Source organism: Paramormyrops kingsleyae, chromosome 21 (assembly GCF_048594095.1).
Source record: "Paramormyrops kingsleyae isolate MSU_618 chromosome 21, PKINGS_0.4, whole genome shotgun sequence".
NCBI classification, from domain to species: domain Eukaryota; kingdom Metazoa; phylum Chordata; class Actinopteri; order Osteoglossiformes; family Mormyridae; genus Paramormyrops; species Paramormyrops kingsleyae.
In genome coordinates, this window is record NC_132817.1 from 18,918,320 (window position 1) to 18,939,259 (window position 20,940).

A 20,940-nucleotide genomic window follows, 5' to 3' on the forward strand; every position below is an offset into this window, starting at 1 on the left:
CTTAGAAAACATTATACCTGTGAGTTAACACCCATCCATTTTCATAGTTATTGATAGGGCTGGGATTTACACATCTCCAGTTTTCCCAGCGTAAAAAAAGTGATTTTCTTAAGTAAAATCCACGCTGAGCTAATCATCTGTGATGGAATGAATATCTGTTTCCACATTCCCATTTTCAAAGCTCTTTAAAAGACGACAATGGCTGACCATTTATTCTGGAAATCTCTACCATTAGAGGGAACAAAAAGTCGTGTGTTTGTGTCAATTACGACGTTTGCTTTTATTCCTAGATTGCATCAAAACAAACACCAATAGAACATAATATTTTCATAATGAATATATTTTCTTCGGAAACAAACGTGGCATTCTGACGCATTCTTATTGTGGTCTTGTCGATAAAGAATGAAAAATGAGGTAAGTTAAATATATTTTCAATTTGCTCAAAGATTAATAAGAACGAATCAGAATAGAAAATGTAGGACATTTGTTAAATCTATCATCAAAATAAGTGGAACTACCATATCTCAGACAAGTGTGCTGGGGATTAACAATGCAGAAATCAATCCATTTCTACATGAATGCTGGGAAATTGGATTTCTATAAAAAGAGTGTGACGGAGCGTTCTACCAATATCCATTAAAACAGCACAATGGCTGAGTGACGGAGAGATCAAGTAGCATTTTCTACTTGCTGTCACCCCCTGCTTAATGTTGAGAAACACTGCCATATTGAAACGTGTTATCAGAGCGCTATTACATAGTATAGTAATAAAGAATTTTTTGGCAGATGTTAACTTTATTTTGCGTATTTAATGGAGTAACAAATGTGGTTTGACCCAATTGCTTGTGCTCTGAAGATGCCTCTTTAATTATGACGCCTGTCAAGCTGTATGGGAGGGGCCTTGTTCTGCCTCATGGGACACGATGACTGTAAGCCTTCACTTATTACATTTACAGTGCTTATATTTCCACTGATAACCCACATGGGACCCCAAAGGCACCATATTCTTTAGGAATGGCTGAGGCTTAAATGTGCATTAATACTCTGATATATAACCATACTGGATAGTTCAGGTCCAGAAAGTCAAAATCCAGACCAAGATTTTGTTTCGGCCAACCAGCTGAGTTCTGTGTAACTGTGACTGGTTGGTTGAAACAAAATCTTGGTCTGGATTTTTACTTTCTGGACCTGAACTATCCATCTCTTGAAATAATATTTGATAGTAGCATTGCTTTGAGGGTCATGAGTGATTGGAAAGTGCCTCTGTCGGCTTAACTCAAGGATTGAAAGAAAGAGTCCTGATCATCATTTAAAAGCACGAAGCATCAATGCAATCAGATGGACAAAAAGTGAGTTTGAGGGTCAAAGCTGTTTGAATGACCGAAGAGACATTGTAGCAGGTTGGATTTTATCGCTGTCATAATCAGCATTTTCTTCCACATTTCTATATGGAGATGGCAGGGTAGTGCAGCGAGTAGCCCTGTTACCTTACACCTCTAGGACTAGGGTTTGAGTCTCTGTTGTGGATCCATGTGTGTGGAGTTTGCATCTTTTCCCTGTGTTGTCGTGGAGTTTCCTTCTAGTTTTCCCCCACAGTCCAAAAATATGCTAAGGTGAATTGGAGTTGCAAAATTGTGAGTGTGCCCTGAAATGGGCTGGCACCCCATCCTGGGATAAAATCTTCCTCGTGCCCTTAGCTTCCAGGATAGACTCCAGACCCCCTTTGACCCCACATAGGGCAAATGGGTACAGAAGAGCAATGGATGGATCGAAATGGGTTTTATCTGAACCATAGTCAGAACTTCTCAGACAGCGTGGAGCATGCGATCACACCCAATGAGTAAAAACAAAATTGATTTTCCTGCAAGAGTTTCTGTAGCAGAGGAGAGCAGAGATGAGGACAAGTCATCTTATCTGTCACTGGAATGAACGCAGTCCACCTCCCAGAACAGACTCAGAGAACTAATTTCATTCGCCACTGATGCCCTAAATTACCAGAATTGACAAGTACAGCAATAAAAGGGGTTGTCACAGTTTTGGGCGACTGTGACGCACATTCTCATGACGGTAACCCGTTTTTTCCACTCAAGCTTTAGAACATTGTTATGGATTTGATGCCTCCCTTCCAGAACATCAATGAGATCCGGTAGTCGAACAACTATCCAGTATCATTGCTGGTGTCCTTCAAGACTCATCACTATCACTTTTGTGGTACACACTGAATGGCAAGGCACTATTAACATCGACACTGTTGCCTTTCTGCATTGGGGGGGGGGGGGCGAATTTACTCTCAAAAAATAAGAAACTGTCTGTTTTCAGTCTGCTATGTGGGGATATTTTATTGCAAAGACTGCAGAGAATGTGAACCCTGACAGCAGAGGTGGGGGTTAGAGACTCAAACAGCCAATCACAGCCCCAGCCACACACACGTACATGGGACAAACGACAGGTGCTAATTCTGAGCTTTTAGCAAACTAGTTGCAGATAGACATCACCTGGACTTTGGATACATAGATACACGTTCACTCCATTAACCAGAGATGTCACAGCTCGCCGGACGCCAATTAAGTCTTACGCCGATGATTCAATGAGCTGATAAGATTCAGAAGAGGCACACAGGGTCAGCGAGGGGGACTCCGCAGGAATGTCTTATCCCCAACCCAAGACAGCAAGAGCAGGTGTCAAGCTGTCACCCTTGTGGGCATCACTGCCTGCTCATTTTTTCATTCCTGCTGAGGCCTTTATTAATTAACACACTTTTTTTTTCTTTGATTAAGCTGTTATCTGAATGAAATGCGTAATTTTAATCACATAAAATCAAGATAATTAGTTGCGCCATTTTTTATACATTAAGCTGAATTTTCTGATTGCTACACTGTAACTGGTAATCGATTATTATTAGAAAATGCACATGCAGTGCTTGAAATGATACATATACACTATTTATTGAATAAAAAAAAAACCAAAATGAATTACTAATTTGAAACTAATTTTGATCAGTTGCTTTCTGTTTTAGCCTGCTTAATTGTTTAAAGGCTGAGAATAATTATGTGGGGAATTACTAATTAATAATACTTATTAATTAATGAACGCTGACATTATTTATTGAAGGGTCAAAAATAATTACAGAATCATGTATACTTATGTAGTAGACTTAATATAAAACTGGTGTAACACTAATGAAATGTTCAGAAAGTCTTTAACATGCTTTGTCATTGGCATTGTGCAGCATTAATTAACGAGGTCCAGCCACCCTATGGCATGCAATCCAAATGTAGTGTAATTAAGTATCTGGCAGATCATTGACCCACTTCAAATACTTGGCAACTGTATTGTATGGAACAGCTCCTCTATTTGGCTTCTGTGATATAATGCAGTGTTTCCCAATCTGGTCCTTGGGGACCACAGACAGTCCACGTTTTTGCTCCCACCTGAAATTGGAAGGGAGCAAAAATGTGGACTATCTAGGGCGTCCCCAAGGACCAGATTGGGAAACACTGATATAAAGGAGCAAGAAAGGCTGCTTGTGGGAGATTCCATTTGTTTTATAAATATAGCACTCCCCCCAAGCCCCCACCCCCCCAAACATGGTAGCCTATTCACCCATTTTTGTGTCCATAAATCTCGTGATTTATATGGGAGTCTATGACACTCAGTAAAATGAACAGACATGAAGGGCATTGTGAAGCTAATTAACTGTGAGATTACAGTCAGCACTGCAGACAATCAATTTTAATAACAGCATTGCAGGAGCCTCTTCTGTGCTGTTCCCTTTACAGTACCCAGTTCCTGCCCTCGTCATTCTCTGTCACATTTACTCCCCAGTTTGTTTTTCTGTCGCTTTCCATGCCCCGTTTCCTGTTTCGGCCCATAGGCCGTAGACGATCACTTCACACTAGTGCTTTGCGAGGGGGAGTCAAAGTCTTAGTCCTAGATTACTTTGGAGCTGCAATGCCGGTTAGCCTGTTCTTTACTGGTTTGGGAACATGCCTTTATCTGAGTGTACCGCACCATAGCATGGAGCTATAGTTCATTTCCTCTCCCCATCACGCCCCCTCATCCAGCACCCCCATCCTTCCAAAGCAGGGGTGGGGAACCTGATCCATGGAGAGCCGATGCGGGTTTTTGGGATGACCTCCCAATCAGCCAATGATAACGCAGTGGTTCTCAGCTGCAGTCCTGGGGACCCACTGTTATTGGCTGATTCAGAGGCCATTGCAAATGCCCGCACCCACACCGGCCCTCCATGGATCAGGTTCTCTATCCCTGATCTAAAATCACTGCTCCTAGTCCAGCTATGTCACACCTGGTGTACAAGGTCAGACCTCCTCTCCTGTCCAGTTTACACCAATACCACTTAAGGCTTAATAAAGGAAGAGGAAGGAAAATAAAGAACATCGCTGGCTCCTGGGTTCCTGCTCCTTGGTGCAGAGAGGCTAACCCTAGGGTGATCCATGTCAGGGAGGACACTTTGAACTAGGACAGGATTTCTAAACTACCAATTAAATTGAAAGCACCTAGATTTCACTTAAGCACTGAGTTCTTGCTGTTTGCTGATTGGTCAGTGTCCTGTAATCATGCATGTGTCACTAATGTTAATGTGAACAGCTGGATGAATCTTTCAATAAAGGAAACACACCAGTCAAAGCACAACAAGAACTGAACCATTTAGCCGAGCACAGGAGCCTTTCAGCTTTAAAGTAGTTTGTAAAACCTGAAGTAGCTCAAAGTCACCTCCCTGACATGGATTATCTGGTCACCCTAGCTAAGCAGCTACAGAAACGTGTGAGCATTTCTGCAACGGACTGGTTTACCGCCATGTCATGGTGCAGTTGACACTTAAAGGTCCATGTTCTCCATTCCAACAGTGACTCCTGAACCAAGGAGTGTGAATTTAGGCATGGAGGGTGGGGATATTCCCTTGCCAATATTGTAGATGCGTTTAGTGTGGCGGGTGGTTCGGGGCTGATATGGTCCCCCAACCATGCAGAAACCAAACCTACGTCCTTATCCAGGATCCATTCTTGAGGTCAAGGGTTAGGATGCAGTGGACAGACAAGCCAGCACAGGTCAAAGGTCATCACACACACTGGAATGCACAGGGACGCACAGCAAGGACATTTTAGAGACATAGGGTCACCTATGCTTGGTCTGCGGGCGGAAATCTGAGGACTTATATGAAGGCTATATAAATATAGGGACAGCATGCAAACTGCACATGCAAAGGCCCGCAGGCAAGGTAAACAAACAGCACCAGCCGAGCCACACACTCGCCTGCTAACCTTGAAAGTACATTCAGGTGGATGGTGGTTTAATGGGAAGCAGTGAAATAATTTTTGTAATGTTTGTTCCCCTTTTTCCTGTTTACACAAGCAAAAAAAAACGAGAACATTTTTCAGAGTAAAAATATCTGCTTCGCTGTGATATTCTTAACCGCAGAATTGGATAAAACGGCCTTAGAAATTAATTCTCATGTTTATAAACACAAAGCAACATCACACAAGACATTACATTCTCTCATCCGTGTTACAGATTCAGTCCATCAGCTGATACAGGAGCGGTAATCCTGTATCATCCAGTAAGCAGCAAACAGCAGTGTTTAATCACCTACTCCTGTGTTACAATTTCTTCTTTTTCTTTATCACATTCAGATTCACTTGTCAGAAATGAAGAGCTTTCTTTGAACAGTTTTTGGTTAAGCTGGGAAAAACGGTTCTTCGCTGAGAGTTGCAGAAAGCTGAGGGATAGCGATGACTGTAATAAAATCAGGCATAAGTTTTCTGCACGCAATTTTCTCCTTGTCTCCTGCTGCATGGTGCTGAATTAATTTATTGATCTGCAGGAGCTGAAGAGAATCCCAAAGACAGGAATCCTCTGAAATAAATAGCATCCGTCCTGCAAGTCCTTATCCTGGGTAAGGGTCACAGGATGACCTAAACCCTGTACCAGGCAGCAAAGGGCACACCCTGGATGGGATACCAGTCCATCACACACACACACACACACACACACAATATAGGCAATTTAGAGACACCAGACACGCTTATTGCACGTATTCGGAATGTGAGAGTAAATCAGAGAACCCAAAGGAAACTAGCACAACATGAGGATAACAGGCACGGATGGAAGAGAAAGACATCGTCAGTGAAGGAAAACTGTCTTTTGAAACACATGCACAGAAAACACGCAAGGAGCTGCAGAGAAATTGACTCTGAACTACCTGGCATGCAAAACAGGCAGTTTAATCAAAAACAATCTATCAAGAACCCCACAGAAGCTGACGCCGTGGTGGGGATGCAGAGCTCGGGCTGTTTGTCACACCTGGAGATGCATGTTTGGACTGCAGAACTGTGGGGAGATGCAAGCTGACGAGATGGATCATTCTTAAACGTATCCTGCAAGAATGCCCTTGATATCAAGGACATTTAGAAGAGGAAATTAAACCTGATTTGATTTTGCAAAGCCCATTTTGAATTTATGGACATGCACTGACAGATTTATTGCATTACTAAATAAGCGTTTCGTTTATGCTGTAAATTTTATATTTAACTTTTGGTTGTTTGACAAGTTTCTGGGAATTTTTTTTTTTTATTTATTGAGTGCTTGAATAAATTTGAGGCACTTTTGTCTGTGGTATGTGCTATTAATGACACTTTACCGATCCCCATGGGGAAATTGACTTTTCACCTACCCCACCTTACTCTCCATGTAGGTGAGAGCGAGCCTGGGCACCTGCAGTGGCACCCATGGAGCTGGGGGTTAAGGGCCTCGCTCAAGGGCCCACAGATATGTGACTATTCTGCTGAAGCCGGACTCGAAGCGGCGACCTTCCGATCAGAGGCTTAGCTCACACCCTGCTCCCAAGTTCTGTAGAACGACCTTCGTCTTGTTCACAGAGAGCTGTGCGTGCCGATGCCCTCAGCAAGGTGTTGGGCGTTTAAGCCGTAAGCTGCATTTTGTCCAGCGCAGTCTGGTTGCACTCATGTTCTTAGAAGGTCGATGCTAACTGCTACTTAATGCTACTGACTTATCATCTCCCCAGGTTTCAGAGTTTGCTTGCTCCCTCTTTGAATGTGTTACTTCACGTTGTTGTAAGGGCACTCCTGGAAGACACATCTAGTTACTCTACATCTACACTGTCGTTAGAGGTGCTAGAATGACTCACAACTCCGCAGACACTGATAAAATGTTAATGGCTTCTTTGCTTATTTTCTATTCCCAGAATTGTACTTTCAAAATATATTGTTTGCACATTTTTTCTTCTTTTCAAATCATTATTTTTGATAATTAAACCATCCATCCATAGATCCATCTATCCATGCATCCTAGTAGAGGGCTGCAGGGTTTGATAATTACTATAATTGTATTGTCTTCCATCATGACGAATGGCTGTATTGGATGTAATTATTGTGACATTTTTTGTTTGATGGACTTTGACCCTGTGCCACTTCTAGTCCTCTGTCAAAACGATTCAGACCTGACATCTAACCAAGCATCCACAGACATTTACAGTATGTAGACATGCCTCCACTTCCATTCGAGCCCAAAATGTCGCTGTTCTAATCATTCTGCTGGTCTGCTTCAGGTGCCCCAAGGTCGTCCACCCTGTCAGGACTCGGATACTGGAAATACATTCTGGATTCTTCTGGAGAGCCTTTGAAAATCCCGACAGCAGAGTATGTAAATGCTCCCTTCACTTGAACAGGAAATCATTAGTGGCTAATTAATCATCACAAAAAAAGCTACTTGGAAAACTTAAAAAAAAAACAAAAGCTGTGAGCCATATTAGCACTTCCAGCGACAATAGCGATGTAGGCTAACTGGATACGCATTCGGGGAATGCCCTTACAGCTACGAGAAGTGACACATTCAAAAGCAGACGCTCCCACTAAAGGCTTATGCTCCGGTGGGAAGCGGAAGTTAATATTACCGACAGGGCTCTCCGATGGAAGTTAGAGTTGTTGATTGCTGTAAATGGGGTTCTCACCGTGTGGTCCGCTGAAGCTCACTTTACCTGGAGACACATGCTTGAAAATTAAAGAGAATATTTTTGCAATAGGAGCTCAGTGAAGAATTGGCATTGTTAAAAAAGAGACAGTATAATATATATAAATAAATGTTAATAGATTAAATATAAAATAGTATATTTCTAATAATAAAATATCAAACTATTTTACATAAACATATTGGTTCTTTTCTGTTATTGGAATCAAGAATTATTATTATATTACAGCAGTTCATAATGAAAATATATATTTCTGTTTTTTTTCCATGTAATGAAAGTCACAGAAACACTTTTCATTGGGCAATAAACTCTTTAGGTACCCAGCTTTGAACTGAAGGTGAGTTTAGTTCAAAAAAGAGGAACTGAGGGTGACGTAAGCAATGTACCTGCTAACTAAAGACAGGAAAATACCTTCACAGACGAAAAAGAACAGTCTTTACGGGAAATAATGTGAATGGACTGCATTTTATATAGCACTTTTCTACTCCTACGAGTACTCAAAACACTTTACAATTCACACATTCCTACACTGGGCGTGAAGGCACCAACCTGCACACCAGGAACAATTTGGGGTTCAGGGTCTTACGCAAGGACACTTTGACTGGGTCAGGAGGACCCAGGGTTCAAACCTGCAACCCTCTGGTTGCCAAACGATAGCACTACCTCCTGCGCCACCATCACCATGCAACGCCATGCGATAAGCTAATCCATGCTGAACACCATGCGAAAAGAAATCATTTTGCTTGCTTAAAAACACCACAATCGCACCATTGCCCAGCGTTACTTGTGACCTCTGGGTGTAGGATGGGTCTCACTTACACCATGTTCCTGGTCTCTGCTATACTTCTGCCTTCGTATCCTGTTCCTAAAATGCAGCCCTGTCCAAGATGTGCCAGACGCCCATGACAGAGTGAGGAGACACCTGACTGGATCTGCAGACAGGCCGTGGTCTAGTGTAAGATGAATTCAGCACAGTCTCTAGTGTTTATGGTACCAGGCCCATCACATGACCACAGGGACACAGACGATAGGACTATTCACAAACTATGCTGCACAACTTGCTTTCCCGGAACCTCAGCTTATATATTATTAAGATCAATTACTTATTAATTACGAATTACTGAAGGTTGTCTTACAGTATATAGTGATAGACGGGGAGCTGTGAGTCATCCCTGAGGAAGACAGCTACCTTTATATCATAAGATAAATATATGTCTTGATCATATTACGCAATGATAATAATATTTTACACTTGCATAGAGTATTATGCCTATTAGATTGATCGGTCATATTTTTAAAGAAACCTTTCCATCCATCTTTCATGCCTACTTGTCCTGTGCAGGGTTGTGGGGGCGTGAATCCTGGAAGCTACAGACACAAGGCGGGGAACAACCTAGGATGGGTCACCAGCCCATTGCAGGGCGCGCTCACACACCACTGAGACCTAAGGATGACCTGGAAACCTCAACGCTGGGCTCTACAGGTGTGAGGCAACCATGCTAACCACGACACCACCGTCCCACCCCCAAAAAAGCCTTTCATTGGAGCAATTTAAGTATTGCTATTATTTTATTCTTTACTGCCCAACTATTTTTAACATTTAGCTACATCTTGACATGCTTCTGCGCTTACAGAAAATAACAGTCAGTAACAGCAGATGTTCGGTGCTGTCACCACCATCCTTATCCACAGTGCGGCTTAGCAAAGCCGCCTTTAGAAAGATGCGTGAACTTCCCCACGGCTCCCGGGATTAGGCACTCAGCCCCAGCTGTATCTGTTACGTGGCACCACAACGCGCTTGCCATGTCAGTAAGTGCGATGTCAGAATCTGTGCACATTTGTTACCTTTGACCCCATTTGTTTTGCATAAATCATTTACAAAACAAAGCAGCAGTAGCAGAAAAACACCAATGCTAATAAAAAGACTACTACTATTACTTATAATAATAATAATAATCTATGAACTCTTTGTGTGTCTTATATTCTTCTCTTCATAAGATAATGCATAATAATAACTTGATCAGTAGAGAGGCGTCTCTTAGGGTGACGCTGTCTCATGCCCATTCAGACCCCCTGCCTTTGTTCTCCGCTCACTTATGTCCTTCTGGGAGAAACACGTGAGTAGAGGAGGCGGCTCCAGCTGCGCGCATATCAGCCGGGCTGGGACGGGCGCGGGGCCGAGCGGAGCGGAGTGAGGGAAGCCGGGGAGCACGGAGAAAGCGCGCTGGAGAGATGGCAGGCGTGAAAGTATAGGGGGAGCGGAGCGAAGGCAGCGGAGCCGGTGCGCAGAGGTCGCAGGCGCGGTCCTTCGCGGCTTTCCTAAGTTGTCCCGTCGCGTCCCCGGAGCCGGAGCGCCTAGCGTCGGGAGCGCTCCGGCACTTCACTTCCCTCTCGCCGGTGCATAAAAGCCTTCTCTGTGTGTGAAAACACCGGCCCGGAAAAGAGAGGCAACTCTGGCTTTCAGCACTTTCGGCAAGGACAGCTCCTCGGCCGCCGCCGCCGACTGGCGCAGCTCCGGTCCGCCGCGCCGAAAGGTAGTTTTGACCCAAAACTAAGGAGCGGATTTCAGCGTCACTTCGCACATATGAGACCCCGCAGTCACGGTGTAGAGCAAGTACTCAACTGACCGACAGCGGTGGGGAAAATATCTGACTTTTTACTCAATATGTACCAGGGGCATTTACAGGTAAGGGCTCGATTTCTTTTTTGCATTTTGGGGTGTCGCGTTTGCCACCGTCTCTGTGGCGGCGGCTGCGGAAGAATTTCCGCGAGACGGATACGCGCAGGGTTTACAAATATAAACGGAATTTCACACTCCGTATCACTGGCTCGGCGACGCAGCTCCTGCCAAGGACATCCTCATGCTTAAATATTCTGTATTTGCATGACGATGCAAAACAGCCATAATACAAAAGAGGGTCCAGGAAGGAGTAATTAAGATGAAATGCTTGACAGTAACTCACGTGTTATGCGCGTCTCTGTATGTCCCGTCACAGAATGATGTGAATCGGGGTAAGGGTGTTTTATTTTAATGTTTCAGATATTGTGGTTTATTTTAATAGGACGTGCATGTGCAGTTTATGTGAACTACCCCCCCCCCCTAAAAAAAAGATCCAAACCAACTTAAAAAGGGCTCCATACATAAGACCGCAGGTAATTATTGCGTGTTTACAAAGCCAAAAGATAATCTAGAGATAACTCTTAATAGTGGGTAGTTAATCCAACGTCTCAGATCATCACATTTTGCAGTTCCTGACATGTCAGGGCATTTGACGTACTTTATGAACCTAACGTCATAAACGAAGGTAGTGTGGTCATTTTTTAACCTTGAGGTTCGCCTTTGCCTACGAGTCACACGATTCCCAAATCATGTTTTCAGTCGCAATCTTTAGTTATACAGGAGACATATACCGGGACAACATTCAGTCTACAATAATACTAATACTACTAGTCCACTACTACTAATAGCAGCAATAATAATAATAATAATAATCTATGAACTCTTTGTGTGCCATATTCTTTTCATACGAAAAGTGTTTGCCAATTATCCCTTCATTATTTTTGGAACATTTGGGTCCAAAGTTACTCAACTTTGGTTTAGCGTGATAGTTTCAGTTGTTGAGCAACAAAAGTACCGATATGCAACAACGTGCGTGTTGTAATACCCTATAGGCTGCTGAGGATTTGGATTATTAGATGTCCTGACAGTCACTGCATTGCAATTAAGTTTCCATAATACAAGCCATGACAATCACCATTCTGTTTACTAGCCAAATACAGATTCGATGCAATATTAGAAGAAAATGTTACATACATTGATGATGTTGAATGCAAACTATAGGTATATGCATTGTAGTCATTTGTGTGAGATATAGATATGTATTGTATGTTCATTAAAGGAGAATATTAAACATCTCAATTATGCAGGTTCTAGGCCTACATTCCCTTAATTAAGTTCACATCAAATGATCTGGCAAACAAAATACGTTTCTTAGCCACATTTTAAAGCTTAAATGTCTATTGCCCCGTGAAAATAATTTGTGTATCAAGCCATTTGGCAGACTGAGAGTGGAATTTAAGCCAAACACATAAATGAAGACCCATTGCCTGCCTAAAGGGGTGACAGAATTTGTAGTTTAACATCGGCATAAGCTTGTAACTTCAATCTCGCAGATTGGACTTTAATGGATGAACTCATTGGCATTTTCTCGGAGAGTCCCATTTCCGTGAGTACTTAAGTCTGTACAGTTCACGGAGCATTACCCTCAGGGGTTAATATTTCATGGTGTTAACTCAGACTGTTTACTGAAGCTAACTCAGCTGTTTCTAGGATATCCCATTTGGACTTAAGGAGACAGTTCATTTAAAGGACAATTATACGAAATGTAGTTGTTTCCTTGTGTTTCTTCTTAGCACCAAAGTGTACTAGATCAGCAACACAGGACAGCGGTTCACCTGGGCTTTTATGGAAAGTGATATGATATCATGAGCACATTTTTTGTGCATCCTGTCATTTTTCTCAACCTGGCCAGTATGATTCATAGTGCCTTCTGAATGTGATGCCCATACATTATGGAATACAAATTACATTATGAAACACCCAAGGTACCAGATCGATCTTTTATTATTCCTACTTATAAATTTAATTTCACTTAATGTCTTGGCTGTCTTTCTCCATTTAATAATAGATTCAGTGTTGTGTTCGGACTGCTATTGGCATCAGAGCTCGTTATTATTCAGCTTCTCAGTGAACCAGGATTATTTTATTTAGAGTAATTCTCTATGCAACACTCGAGGAGGAATGCCAAGAAAGAAAACCAAGACTGTGATTTGTGTATCTGTAAACAGGCACTAAGTAATACTCTTGATTCAAATGTGAGACACGCATGTGCTTCCGCCAGCTGAAAGCAGATGTTACTCGCCTTCCACGCATTGAAGTTTTGGGGGAACCAGCAAATGAAATGAATTTCTCATGCTTCTTCTCTTACGTGAAATACTGCAGAGATAAGTGGTGCAGTGAAATTCTTATTTCTTGTGCACGGGCTTAATGCCCTACTGGGGTCCACAAAACATATTTTGCTGCTTATTATGTGGATTTTGTCACTATCATGCCTCAGTATATGTCTAATTGAATGAGTATTTACAGTCCATGTGGCTTTGATGTGGATATTTATTTATTTTATTTGAGCACGTATTCAAATATGACTTATATTTAGCATAATGTGAATGACCGAATCTTGTTCACTTTCTGAATCAAAAAGTAGCTCCGAGTTGTCCTGAGACTTTCCAGCGCTTCATCCTTGTCCAGATGAATAGTGCTGGTGCTGGACTTAAGACTTAATTCTTCCGGAAACATCCTTGGCATTCGTTGTTGTGTTGTATTCTTTTATCACAGGGTAAAATTGATTTGATCTGTAATGGAGTGCTTTCAGTCTGGGCTGTTTCCAAGATCCTTCTGGGGGGTGATTAACGGCGAGCAGACGTTCCTCGTCGTCTTGCGGACACTCGATATATCGCAGCCTCCCCCACCTCCCTATTTTTAACCTGTGATGCTAGTCTTTTCCTTTCAGACAACGGTGGGTGAAACGTGATACCGCCCTCACCCTGTCACAGAAGCTGCAGGAACGAGTGGACGATGTCATTGCTGAGTGTCAGATGATTTGTCTGCTCATTCAGCCACACTTCGCCGTTGTTCATTTATGAAACATGCATAATAACATAATGAAGACATGTTTGAATAGACCTACAATTCAGCACATACTCCACAGGCTAAATTTCCCAAGAAAGACTCTCCACTTTCTAATTACTAACATCTGACTTTGTTATGAAAATATTGAATACTTGTCAAGATTCATCTGTTAGTCCAACTCTCTGAACAGAATGTTGCGTGAATTGAATCACACGTAATAAATGGGGAAAAGAAGGGTGGGTCGATGAAGAGAATGTTTTGAGTACTGAGTAAATGGTTCAATCAGTTGAGTGTTAGCTTTCTTTTTTAAGGGCTACACATTAAATATTAATAATGACTAGTTCATCACTAATATCTGGATATCGAAAGCAGTATTGTATTCCAATTGAATATTCCATTTCAATTCTGCCATATTGTTTATCAGAAAAATAAGTAAGATGCTTCTTAGGATAACTGGAAAAAAAAGCACTTTTGCACATTCTGCTATTTGTGCACCTTCCAAGTTATTGTTTTGTGCAAACCAAGATGTATCCAGTCCTGCAGATGCCACGCTGGCAGGTTTGCGAGGTCTGGCGAGCGAGCGAGTTTGTCACCTGGCGCGTGCAAGCCAGCCGCTTCCGGAATCGCTGTGCACCGGGGCTAAGGTAAACCCACTCAGGTCGAGAGCAAAGCTGCCTAAATCCACATCCGTTGTTCCTTGGGAAGGGAAAGCAATTTTCTGCACGTGTGCGCACTCCTGGAGCTGCTGATGTGCACACTGTCGTCAGTGTATCACGGTGTGACTCATCCTACTAGTATTATTGCACTGGGAATCTGGGTATCTGCCTATAGCAGAGGAGATAACAGCCCCCATCCATAATATATGGGATATCCCAGCATGCTTTTCTTATATTTTCCTATGTAACATGACTGTTTGGGAGACATTTTTCCATTAGCCATTTGAGAAAAAAATGGAACTGCCAAAAGATGATGTTGGAGAGATGCTTTCCTGCACGTTTGGGGCTTCAAATCTGACACCGATTGAAAGCTTGAGCTCCGCGAGTAGAAGTGATGGAAATTCAAGCACAGCTGATGGTCCGAATGGAAGCCGACGGCCTTCCGTCAGCAGAGGGCGTCCCTGATGAGGGTGACTTGTCAGCCCTGATAGAGGGCATCTGTGTTCCTCTCCACTGCCAGCTTCCCAGCTCATTTGGTTGAGACACCTTGTTGAGTCCCAGCTGATGGCTGTGGCTTGGCAGAGATTCACCATGATTTGCTGCTCACTTCCCTCCCGATCCTGCTTAGAGTCCTTCATAAGCATTCATTCATACCTCCAGATAATAATGCGAATGGCCAATCAGCATCCTCCTGACTGCAGCTGCTTATCTATGCTTGCTGCAACAATGCATGCCGCCTCTCTGCATCCACACAGCTCCAGGTGTTCTTGTCACCATTAAAAACCACATGGTGAGTGACTAAAGAGTGCCGAGAAACTTATCCATGCACATCTGCTTCATAAAACCATTTAATAACCTTAATAACTCCCCTTTCACCTCTGCTGCATTTGATCTTTGCCGGAAATTTCTGTTACAGTAGAGAGAGGTGCTCTGCAAGCTGTCGTGAGCGACCGCCATGTATTTGTGGCTTCCGAACAACTCGTCTAGTTATTATTTCTTGATCGGGCACTTGGACACGTTCCCGCCTTGTTCTTTCCGAGCTCAGAGGCATAAATTGCAAATTTTCATCTGGGCTAGATCCCAGGAGAGAGGAAATGGCACTATACCCTTCTGAAATGTACCTGCAACTTGTGTAAAGAACATAATAAGTTATAAGCATCTGCTATGCTGAGTAAAGGCCACAGCTGTGATGGCAGCAGGTTTGCGTGTCGAAGCCCCGGTTTGCGGTGCTGTCATAGATCCACCAAAGCCATTAGCATATAGGTTCTCAGAAGGCTCATCAACAGGATCGTAATGTGTTGACTTTTCTTGATGTTGGCATCGCATTCTGCATTACACTGGTGCTCAGGACGTGTTGCTCCTGAGGGTCTGGAGGGAAAAGCCGGCAGGTGTCTTGTTTTTGTCACCGTGTCATTTTTCTCCAAGGTGAAACAGGCCCCTTCCCCCCTCCACAAACCTTTGATATTCCACCCTTGTCACCGAGACGCTGGACATCTGTCGCATTTCTTGCCGCAATCCATCCCCAGTCTCTGGATTCGCTTCTGGAGCGTCAATGTGTAATTAAAAGACACGTGTTTGAATACCGGTCCGTGTGTGATGTAAAATCACTAGGGAACCGAACCAGCCCAAGTTGCGAAGACACAAATTAGTTGCAAGAGAAATAATTGAAATAATTAAGCCCAGTTACATGGATTTTTTTAAAAAGATGCTGCATCAGTTACCTTCTGGATACCGTCGGACTACATTGCACTTAAAACTGACTGCTGAGTGCTTTTTAGCTGGACAAATTTCTCTCCCTCTAGCAATAAATATTGTTAGGCTAGGCAGTGAAAGTGTTTATGCTGGGAAAGTAGCTATCCGTAACATAATAAGATGGACCACGATACGTATGAGAGGTTTGAAAGGTCAGTCTTGCTGATTAATGTCTGCTTGCTGTTGCACACAGACTTAGGGTGACCACCTAACCACGTCAGGAGGGACACTATGAGCTACTTAAGGTTTTGCAAACTGTTTTAAAATTGAATGGTTTCTGTGTTGGGATTAATAGTTCAGTTCTTGCGCTGTGACTGGTTTGTTTCCTTGATTGAAGGACTCATCCAGCTGTCTCTCGTTGACATTAGTGACACGTGCATGATTATTGGAGACTTACCAATAAGCACACAGCAAGAACTCAGTGCTTATGTGAAATCTGGATCGTTTTAATTGGAATGGTTAATGAATACAGCTGATCCTCAACTTTATTTAACTAAGTTGCTTAAATTATAAATACTTGTTACCTTTACTCAATACAAAAAATACTTTTACTTTAATTGTATGAGTTCATAAACTTAAATGATTTAAGGCAATCGGTTTCCTCAAACAGTTTGTTGAGCTAACTAGTCAGGTTTTACAGTGTAGCACACAGTGTTTTCATACGTTTCCTACATTTGGGGGCAGCATGTGGCTCAGTGGGCTAAGCCTGTATGCCTGTAATTACACGGTCGCCAGTTCAAACCCAGCTTCAGTATGTCTGTGGGTCCTTGTACAAGGCCCTTAACCCCCAGCTCCCTGGGCACCACTACAGGTGGCTGCCCTTCGTGGACAGCTTGCTCTACAAAGAGCTACTTGAGAGAGGCATAAAAACAATTTCCCCATGAGGGACAATAAAGGATTGATTAAAAAATTTGACTAATTGTGCATGTGTTCTGTTGCATTTAAAACAAATGTGATGCATATCAACTGTTTATTTCATTCTTTTTAGTGGATTTCTTACATATATTGCAAATGCTTATTGTACAGCAGTCTTCATTTTAAAGGCAGTATGTAAACTGAGCCAGAAAATCAGTTACTGAAATTGGTATGGTGAGGTCAATAATTACAATTAAGTAGTGCTCACTTAAAAAATGTAAGCTACATAAGTCCCACTTATTGAGAATTACGTATAAAAAGTAAGCTTAAGTATTACCTACTTAGAATAATTAAGCTGAACTAATTTACTATAACTAAGTTCATTAGACTTGGTTTTTTTAAGGCAATGAGTTTGCATACTTTTTTTAAGCTAAGTCAACATATTTGATTTTACAGTGTAGTTTACAGACTCTCCCTGCTGACATGGATTAGATGGTCACACTCCATTCTTGCTCTTTTCTAGCTTCAGGATGTTCAATCAAGATGTTCAGAAGCATTTATCCTGGCTTGGATGGTACAGTGAGCGTTGGTGTTTCTCCTCTGGGTTTGCAGGGTGGTGCACGTGAGGCTCTTTGGGTTAAGCCTCTGAGCTTGTGATGTGTGCCAAGTTGTCGGTTAGAGGCTCACCAGAATAGTCACATCTCCATTGAGTCCTTGATCAAGGCCCTTAACCCGCCCCCACTCCAATTTTCCTAGGTCACCACATAAGTGGCCTGTGCCCTCACCTCTATATATGTGTGAGAATGTCTCAGCGGAAACCAAATAGAATATATGAAAACAAGCCTTCCAGTCCACCTGTACTAGTGCAAATGACAAAAAAAACATCATCATTATAATAAAATAATGTTTTTTTTGTGCCAGATAATTTGTTATGTTTCAGCCGCCTACCACCCAGTTCCTCCAACTGCAGGACACGCCAAATCAGCTATGATGCCAACAAGAGAAACCGCTTTGATTAATGTCTCATTTGAAAAGCAGCCTGAGAAATAGTGGTTGGACGTTGGGGCAGACTGTCTGAAACAGCCGCTTCCCGTGCCAAATGGGACTTGTCAGAGCTTAAGCTTAGCATACTGCTTTCTAAAGGTAATCTGTGTTGTCCTTTCACATCTGTTAGTGCACTGTTAAAGTAATATTCGGTAATGCTTTACATTAACTGCACCTTCATGATGCCTTTATAATGCATTCATAGAACATTCAATGCCCTTACATAATGCATTTATAGAGCATTCATAAGAAGCATGTAAGTATACCTTAATATCATTACACAGTGTTTCTCAACCCATGGTAGTCCTCGGGGAACCCTGGACAGTCCATGTTTTTGCTTCTTCTCAGCTCCCAGCTTGCTTGTACCAGATATTCAGTGTTCCTGATTGGCTGGGAGCTGGGAGGGAGCAAAAATGTGGACTGTCCGGGGGTTCCCCGAGGACAGGGTTTGGAAATACTGTCCTAACATACCTTAACAGCCTTAATATACACGAAAAACAAACATTATATGATAATAACAAACATTACAATCATTTAATCTGATAATGTTTGTTATTGATGTATATTAAAGCTGTTAAGGTATTTTAAGGTATAGATAAATGAGACTATGAGTGTTCTATAAATGCATTATGAATGTATTATGACAGTGCACTGAATATTCTATGAATGCATAATGAATGCCTTATGACAGTGCACTGAATATTCTATAAATGCATAATGAATGCCTTATGAAGGTGCGGTAATCTAGTATTCTGTGTGGGAAAAAAAGAATCTTAAAGCAAAGCAGGAACTACACCTGTCATGAAGACGGAGAACGGCAGAGAGAGATTAGGGACATGTCTGTCTGCAGATGTCGATTTGCTGACCCGGAAAACAAACGTGCCTGAAAGTGACTGTCGTGTAAAATACAAAGTGGGCAGAGGGTGATTGCAGTGCGGAGAGGCCTTTTTGACGTGACACAGGGGGCGCTGCAGTGCGGACAGGCCTTTTCGACGTTACGCAGGGGGCGCTGCAGTGCGGACAGGCCTTTTCGACGTGACGCAGGGGGCGCTGCAGTGCGGACAGGCCTTTTCGACGTGACGCAGGGGGCGCTGCAGTGCGGACAGGCCTTTTCGACGTGACGCAGGGGGCGCTGCAGTGCGGACAGGCCTTTTCGACGTGACGCAGGGGGCGCTGCAGTGCGGACAGGCCTTTTCGACGTGACGCAGGGGGCGCTGCAGTGCGGACAGGCCTTTTCGACGTGACGCAGGGGGCGCTGCAGTGCGGACAGGCCTTTTCGACGTGACGCAGGGGGCGCTGCAGTGCGGACAGGCCTTTTCGACGTGACGCAGGAGGCGCTGCAGTGCGGACAGGCCTTTTTGACGTGACGCAGGGGGCGCTGCAGTGTGGACAGGCCTTTTCCACGTGATGCAGCGGGCGCTGATATAATATGCTGGGGGCTTTTTTGTGACAGTGCTTGATTTCTGTGCAACTTCTGCCGGTCATTAGAAAAATTTGCAATGGTTTCGGAGTATTTGTACTCTGTCTGTACTTTTCCTTGTGCTGTTTAATTGTCTCTTGTATCTCATGCAGCATTCTGACATCTTTGGATCACTCAAGCCTCTTTTTAATATACTTCAGGGGTGATCTGAGCAATTTAATTTTACACTGCAGCGGTGTGACGCAGGATGGATCAGACCCATGGCGCGTAACGTTTGATGGGGACGCAACTTTTGCTGCGACGCCCAGCGTCTGCAAAACCTATAATTTTGGGCTCTCGAGTCTCCGGCGGGCTCCGCGCGGTGATGTTTCATGTCAAACAGATTCCATCTGAATAATCTTGCGCAATCAATTTCACAGCACATTTCACGACGCAGTCTGTCTAAAAATGGCAAGCAGGAAATCGATACAGTGGAGGAATGTGTTTCATTTTAATTTATGAAATATAACAGGCTGTGTTTTCATCGTTCGAAATATATATGATATCATAAATATAAATGTGATGTCTGTGGTGGGCTACACTGAGGAGTAAATTTAAATAAAAATCACCACCAACATAAAGGAGTAATACTGAGGAACATGATTCATCAATCATTTAAACTCTTCAGACATGAATAAATAAACACCATCACCTCAGTTCCCATGTGTATGTACCCATAATCCCTTGCAAACCACATGGCCTCCAAATGCAAATACAAGGGAGAAACAGAATTCTGTTGCTAGGGTGATTCTACAGAAAGATGGGTGGGGCCTACAATGCCCCTCCCACCCTGAAGAATTTTTAGCTGTATTAGGCAGTGCTTCCCAGTCCGGTCCTCGGGGGCCCACAGACAGTCCACATTTTTGCTCCCTCACAGAAAAAAAAGTGGACTGTCAGGGAGCTCGGAATTAGCAAAAACATGGGCCGACTGTGGGTCCCCAAGGACCGGATTCGGAAACACTAATATAAGGGATTGATATTGATACAATGATATGTTACTGCAGCCACTATATTAACCTAATTTCAGTGAACAGACATTAAAATCTGTCTTCACGTCCCAGGTGAGTACTTTTTCAAGCGGGAATTCATTCCTGTAAGTGGTCAATATAAACAGCGATAGCTCAGCTTCCGCTCGTACGGAATTGTGGCAGGCGGTGGCAGCACCGACAGTGTGAAGATGGATGCCGGAAGTCATCAAAAATACTTTGAGAGACCCCCAAATGGAGCGCTATAACTGAAGAGCACCCGGCACAGCTCTCCGCTCAATAGTATATGTTTATGATCGTGCCATCAGACAGACATAAGTTCTGCCCAGTGAGCCAGATAATAGATTGAACTCCGAAACAGTAAAATTCTTATCTTTGTAACCCTCAATTACAGATGCTCTGTTAGTCTAATGGGCTTGCATATGACATCTCGCCTAAATGAATATATCATTAAATGACTCAAGGGGGACAGAGCCTTTTCCTAATTGTGCTAG

At 43.0% G+C, this 20,940-nt stretch overlaps 2 protein-coding genes across 3 annotated transcripts in view; one reads left to right on the plus strand and one right to left on the minus strand.

The window, feature by feature from the left end:
- Positions 1–20,940, minus strand: part of LOC111858799 (retinal rod rhodopsin-sensitive cGMP 3',5'-cyclic phosphodiesterase subunit delta) — a 73,888-nt gene that overhangs the window by 34,261 nt on the left and 18,687 nt on the right. The window lies entirely within an intron of this gene.
- LOC111858797 (PEX5-related protein-like) overlaps positions 10,083–20,940 on the plus strand; it is a 72,200-nt gene continuing 61,342 nt past the window's right edge. For both annotated transcript variants that reach the window (XM_023840884.2, XM_023840886.2), the window contains exon 1: positions 10,083–10,691. In XM_023840884.2, the coding sequence (XP_023696652.1) occupies positions 10,671–10,691 (21 nt within the window). In that variant the 5' untranslated portion in view covers positions 10,083–10,670. The remainder of the gene's footprint in view (positions 10,692–20,940) is intronic.